General features: G+C 33.4%; 2 protein-coding genes across 4 annotated transcripts in view; one reads left to right on the top strand and one right to left on the bottom strand.

Moving 5' to 3' along the window:
• Positions 1 to 508: 508 nt before the first annotated feature.
• LOC109859944 (small ubiquitin-related modifier 3-like) lies at positions 509 to 3345 on the top strand. The gene is made up of 3 exons (XM_020438699.1): positions 509 to 732; positions 851 to 976; positions 1363 to 3345. The coding sequence occupies exons 1-3, from the start codon at positions 715 to 717 to the stop codon at positions 1495 to 1497; spliced, it is 279 nt and encodes a 92-aa protein (XP_020294288.1). The 5' UTR covers positions 509 to 714; the 3' UTR covers positions 1498 to 3345.
• A 29-nt stretch (positions 3346 to 3374) lies between these two features.
• The window catches only part of LOC109859943 (AP-3 complex subunit mu-1), a 6435-nt gene continuing 4486 nt past the window's right edge, over positions 3375 to 5323 (bottom strand). For all 3 annotated transcript variants that reach the window (XM_020438697.1, XM_020438696.1, XM_020438698.1), the window contains 8 exons: positions 5057 to 5241; positions 4735 to 4969; positions 4488 to 4647; positions 4300 to 4413; positions 4025 to 4204; positions 3757 to 3915; positions 3603 to 3653; positions 3375 to 3520 (listed from right to left, as the gene is read on the bottom strand). In XM_020438697.1, coding sequence (XP_020294286.1) covers positions 3386 to 3520; positions 3603 to 3653; positions 3757 to 3915; positions 4025 to 4204; positions 4300 to 4413; positions 4488 to 4647; positions 4735 to 4969; positions 5057 to 5231 — 1209 coding nt within the window. In that variant the 5' untranslated portion in view covers positions 5232 to 5241 and the 3' untranslated portion in view covers positions 3375 to 3385. The remainder of the gene's footprint in view (positions 3521 to 3602; positions 3654 to 3756; positions 3916 to 4024; positions 4205 to 4299; positions 4414 to 4487; positions 4648 to 4734; positions 4970 to 5056; positions 5242 to 5323) is intronic.

Here is a 5323-nt window from a genome sequence, read left to right as displayed (position 1 = left end):
TGCGTTCAGACAACTCAACAGTTGCACAACGGTTGAGAGATTATCACTTCTGATTGGATAATACTTTTGGAACCGCTACTAGATTTTGAAGAATAGTTCTATCATAAGTGATGATCTTTCAACCGTTGAGTTGTCTGAACGCATCCATTATCTCTCAACCGTTGTGCAAAACTGTTGAGTTGTCTGAACGCACCCAATGGTTGCGTTCAGACAACTCAACGGTTGAAAGATCATCACTTATGATAGGACTATTCTTCAAAATCTGCTGCGGTTCCAAAAGTACGATCCAATCAGAAGTGATTATCTCTCAACCGTTGTGCAACTGTTGAGTTGTCTGAACGCACCCAATGGCTTCTGGCGACAAAAACAGCACGATAACCAATCAGCAATTTGCTCTCATAGAAAAACAGCAAAATGATTGGTCGTCGCGCGTCTCTTCTGGTGGCCGCGATTCGACGCGCGTCCTCCTGTGTGCGCGCGCAAGAACCACAAGCTCAAGATCATTCATGCAAGATGGCAACGTTGTCGCAGTTTTGACGAAGAAGCGGGATTTCGCGATAAAGTGATTGTTGTAACAATTGTTTCCGTTCACAACAACAAGTGCGCGAATTTGATCTATTGATTCCGAATTCGCCGATCTTATCTCACTCTCTACCGGCGTTACTTATCAGTAAACACGATAAATCTGTATATAATCGTGCAAATTGAAAGACCATGGCGGACGAGACGAAGGTAACATGATTCCCTAACCTCAAATACGAATACCGAATGATTATTTACGACGTTGCGGAGCGTGCGGGTCTTGTCTTCTTGTGTGTATGTGTTGCATTATGTTTGATTCACGTCATAGGAAACCAAAACGGAATCAGAGCACATAAATCTGAAGGTGTTGGGCCAGGATAACGCGGTAGTACAATTCAAAATTAAAAAACATACACCTCTTCGCAAATTAATGAACGCGTATTGCGATCGAGTAGTAAGTATAAATTTTTTTGCCGAATATTTTGTAAAAAAAAACATAAGAACTGTCATTCTCACCTCGCTATGTAATAAAAATCTCTATTTTTGTACGTACGCATTGATGTATACGCAATATCTTTATCATTTTCCTTGCGCATTTCTTTGATATAATTTTTCAAAACTTTTATAATCTTACAAACTCTGATAAATTTTCTAAAAATGTTTTCTTATCTATGATATATTTGTGTTTTGAGAATATTTGCAATCAAACAGTTTGTACACTTTTTTTTTTAATAGATATTGTTTGTTTTACTATCAGAGCTGTTTACAAAGTACTTTACAAATATCTATGTAAAAAATACTCATCGTATTGATGATTTTTTTTACTTTATTATTTTGCAGGGATTGGCAATTGCCGCTGTAAGATTTAGATTTGACGGCCAACCCATAAACGAATTGGACACACCCACGACATTAGAAATGGAAGAAGGAGACACAATAGAGGTGTACCAACAGCAAACAGGTGGTCTATGTTGAGATCCAAGGTGTCACATTTATGAATGGACTCTAAATGAAAATTATATATATATTGTTTCAACCATAATTATTTAAAAAAAAAGATACGATGTTTATTTTCTTTTTTTTTTTTTTTTTTTTTTTTTTTACTCTGCTCTACAGAAAAAAATCAAAGAGTTCTCTTTGTCTCATAACATGCAGGACATTCCATTGAGCAAGTCCTATTTATACTACTGACAGCTTTGTTTTTCTTAAATGATTTATAAAAAAAGTATAAAATTTTCTTTTGTACGATATGCGAACAAATATTCTATGAATTGTGAAAGTGCATATTATTAATCAAAGTCTTCTATTATTATAGTATAGCCGTTTGTGATTTTGTTAATAAAACAACACAGTTGTTTACAATGTATCGTAAAACTACAAGCTCACGTTACTGTTAAGAAAAAAAAAAAAACAATATACAAATATTAAATTATGTAAAAAAAAAAAACAAAAAAAAAAAACGGCTATTATCGTCATAAGATTTTCTACAAATCTCGCGAATCCCCTGCATACATAATTTGTACACAGTACACGATGAGAAGCGACATTGTAATAATGACAATTTCAAAATCTTTACTTATAATAAATTCCCATTTTTAGATACTTCTCTTTTTATGCTTGTAGCGAGTGTGTAGAAAAAAATACTTTTATACAGATAAACGAATATTATTATTCATTTTTTGTATTGGTACATACAGACACACACACACGCGCGCGCGCAAAATCTTCAAAGTTGATCTAAGAGCTTTTACAAATATATCCAAGATTTTGTATTAAATTGTTATTTTATGCAACACCCACACATAAGACTTCGTAAAAAAGTAAAAAACAAAAATAACTGGTATATGAAATCTTTTTTCTAAAAAATTTCACATTTTATTGCGAGCAACAGAAACTATAGTGTTTTTCTTGTTCTTAACTTAAATTGTATAATGTGTCTAGAAAAAAAGAAAGATGAGTGTGTAAAACGATTGTAAGAAATATACGCGATATATTGTGTATATTAAAATATCACACTAAAAAATTGCATATCTCTGCAGAGAAGACAACAATACAAAAAAAAAAAAAAAAAAAAAAAAAAAAAAAATGAAATATATGAACACTATATTGTGGAGAAAAATAATTAAAATCTATTTACGTATTAATATGCAACGTATACAATATAAATAAAACATGTAATAATATGTATAATACATAGATTTTTTTGCTATTATTTTTTAATATTACAATAATAAAGAGGATAGATTCTTGTTTTTATCTCTTACAACAAAACGTATAATCGCATCAAAATAAAGATTAAAAACTAATATTTTCTTCTCCGCAAACAAACTGCAGATGTGATACAAATTTGTACCACATGGCAACACTTTTTGGTACATCAAAAAGAGATATACTATGTACAAAAGAACTTCGTTAAAAAAGAGTCAAAGATCACGGACATGCACCAAATGACACATTATACCGACACATTGGAAAATTAGCTACAAAGTTCAACATCAATGTTTTGTAAATGGCGCTAACAAAGTTTCCTTCTCAAGGCCTGGTCTTTAACTCCAAAAATGTGAGAACGCAATTTATATGCAGTCCGAAAGAAAATACAGAACAGAAAAAAAAATACAGTAAAAGAACCAATTGCAAAAAAACAAACGAACGATTTCCGTTCCGCTTTTTTAGCAGCTCGAGATTTACACAAGACATACGTAAATTTTATGAGACGGAATCATGACTGGTTGATTCCTCGCTATAATTTTTTTTGTTCCACAAAAAAAAAGAATGAAAACGAGTTGTACCGGAATTCGAAAATACAGATATATACAAAGAATTTAAAAAAAAAAAAAAAAAAGAATTATAATTGTAAATATATTTACATTCTTATTTGAAATTTCCCAGCTTTTGTTATATATTTCACACCTTTGAACGGCTTGTATCTTTCGCCGTACATATCCAAACGATTCACCTTCAATCCGGACACCGCCAATTGGTTTATCGTAAAATGTACCTGAGAAAAATCATAAATGATCACAAATTGGTGTCGGAAAATCAAATTTATTATTTAGCTACGACGCTATCGATATACGTACGTTGATTGCTGGATTTGATTCGGTAACGAGTGCCGAGTTTTGTATCGTGATCTAAAAAAAAGTTGTTTTTATCTCGTATATTATATATATTACAATAATTGTATATATTTCTTAAATATACACAAATGTGTGTGTATTATTAAAATTGTCTTACCGATCCTCGAAGATTCGGCAACTTGGAAACATCGATTCTTCCGATATCCCATAGTAATATCTTACTGACCGGGTCGAACGAATATTTTCCTTGATTCGGAGTCAAAGTGCAATTTAAAACTATCTTTGGCATCGGAATTTCAAGAGTCACGTTTTCAACCTGCAATATTTATATATTGTCAGAAATAAAACACACGCACTGATTAACGGAATAATAACAATTAAGTGATTACTTATATATACACATATATATATATATATATATATACCGTTCTGCCGATAGTTTGTTTCGGTCCAACCGTTATATCCAATCTACCACCTCCTGGTTCTTTCAAACTTATGTTGTGTCTCACGTATATCGGAATCGCTACAATACTTTGCGATCCTATGTGATACGAAAGAAGGCGAAAATTGCCATCGGGTGGAATAAAAGAAAGTATTCTTTCCGACTAAAAAACAAAACAAAAAAACGAGAAAGCTTCAAAACTCTTTCTTTTTTCAATCGCTTCAATTATATTACCATATACGTACTACATGTGCGTACCTCCCATCTTTTGAATCGAACGCACGGATGAAAACTAACGTCGTCAAACAATCTTGGATTCATGAACGAAAGCGTGAGATCTGGCATGCCGCTTAACTTTATGCAACAGTCGATCTAAACAATAAAGATTGTTAATGTGCGCGCGCGCATGTGTTGTTAATATTTCTATTAAAAAGAAAAGTAAGTACATAGCCTTGGATTTCCGCGAACACGGTCGCTCCGGTTCGATCAATAATAGCGTCCACTTCTTCAACAACGTCGAAGTAAGCTTCGTTGTTGGTATACTTCACTCCGGTTCGTCTCCATGGAACATTTGACAATTGTCCGCTAGGTAGGATCGCGCTAACGCTACAATTAGAAAAAAAATAATAATAAATTGAATCAATAAATTCGATAAACAAGCTACATGCGCTTCTGTTGGAACAACATATTTACTTGGATTTGCCTGTAACGGTATTCGCTATGGTACGCAAGATGTTGGGAGGTTTGATCAATTCTTTCAGTATGTTGGATTCCGTAGCTAGAGGAAAACCGTTATCCAACATCTCATCCAGTAATTCATACACAACCACGTAATTTTCTTTTATGATTGTTTCCGTACATTCGCTGAAATAATCTTCAAAGGTATCAACCACTCTGTGCAAGAATTCAATGACGAATAACGGAGGAACTGAAAAAAAAAGTGAATTGAAGTAAACTTTGTTGTGCTTGGTGTTGATCGTTTCATTAAACAATCTGTTTGTTGCGTTAAATTTACCTTCTGTCGTACATACTGCTACAAAAAACATACTGCAACGATATATGCTAATGAGGTAATGATGTGGAGTAGCTATCACCGGTGGGGTGTCTTCTGGGGACAGAACTCTTCGCTGTTGGTCAAAGAAGTAGTCGCATAGCGAACGCGCGACCGCGCTCTTCCAGTGCTTCTCCATGAAGACATCTCTGCGCAAATTACACACGGTATCACTCAAAAGACCTTATTATATTACATATGATATATATATATATATATATATATATATAT

This window comes from Pseudomyrmex gracilis, unplaced genomic scaffold (genome assembly GCF_002006095.1).
Source record: "Pseudomyrmex gracilis isolate BER0280 unplaced genomic scaffold, ASM200609v1 scaffold_306, whole genome shotgun sequence".
Classification (NCBI taxonomy): Eukaryota; Metazoa; Arthropoda; class Insecta; order Hymenoptera; family Formicidae; genus Pseudomyrmex; species Pseudomyrmex gracilis.
This window is presented reverse-complemented; position numbering and strand designations above follow the sequence as displayed.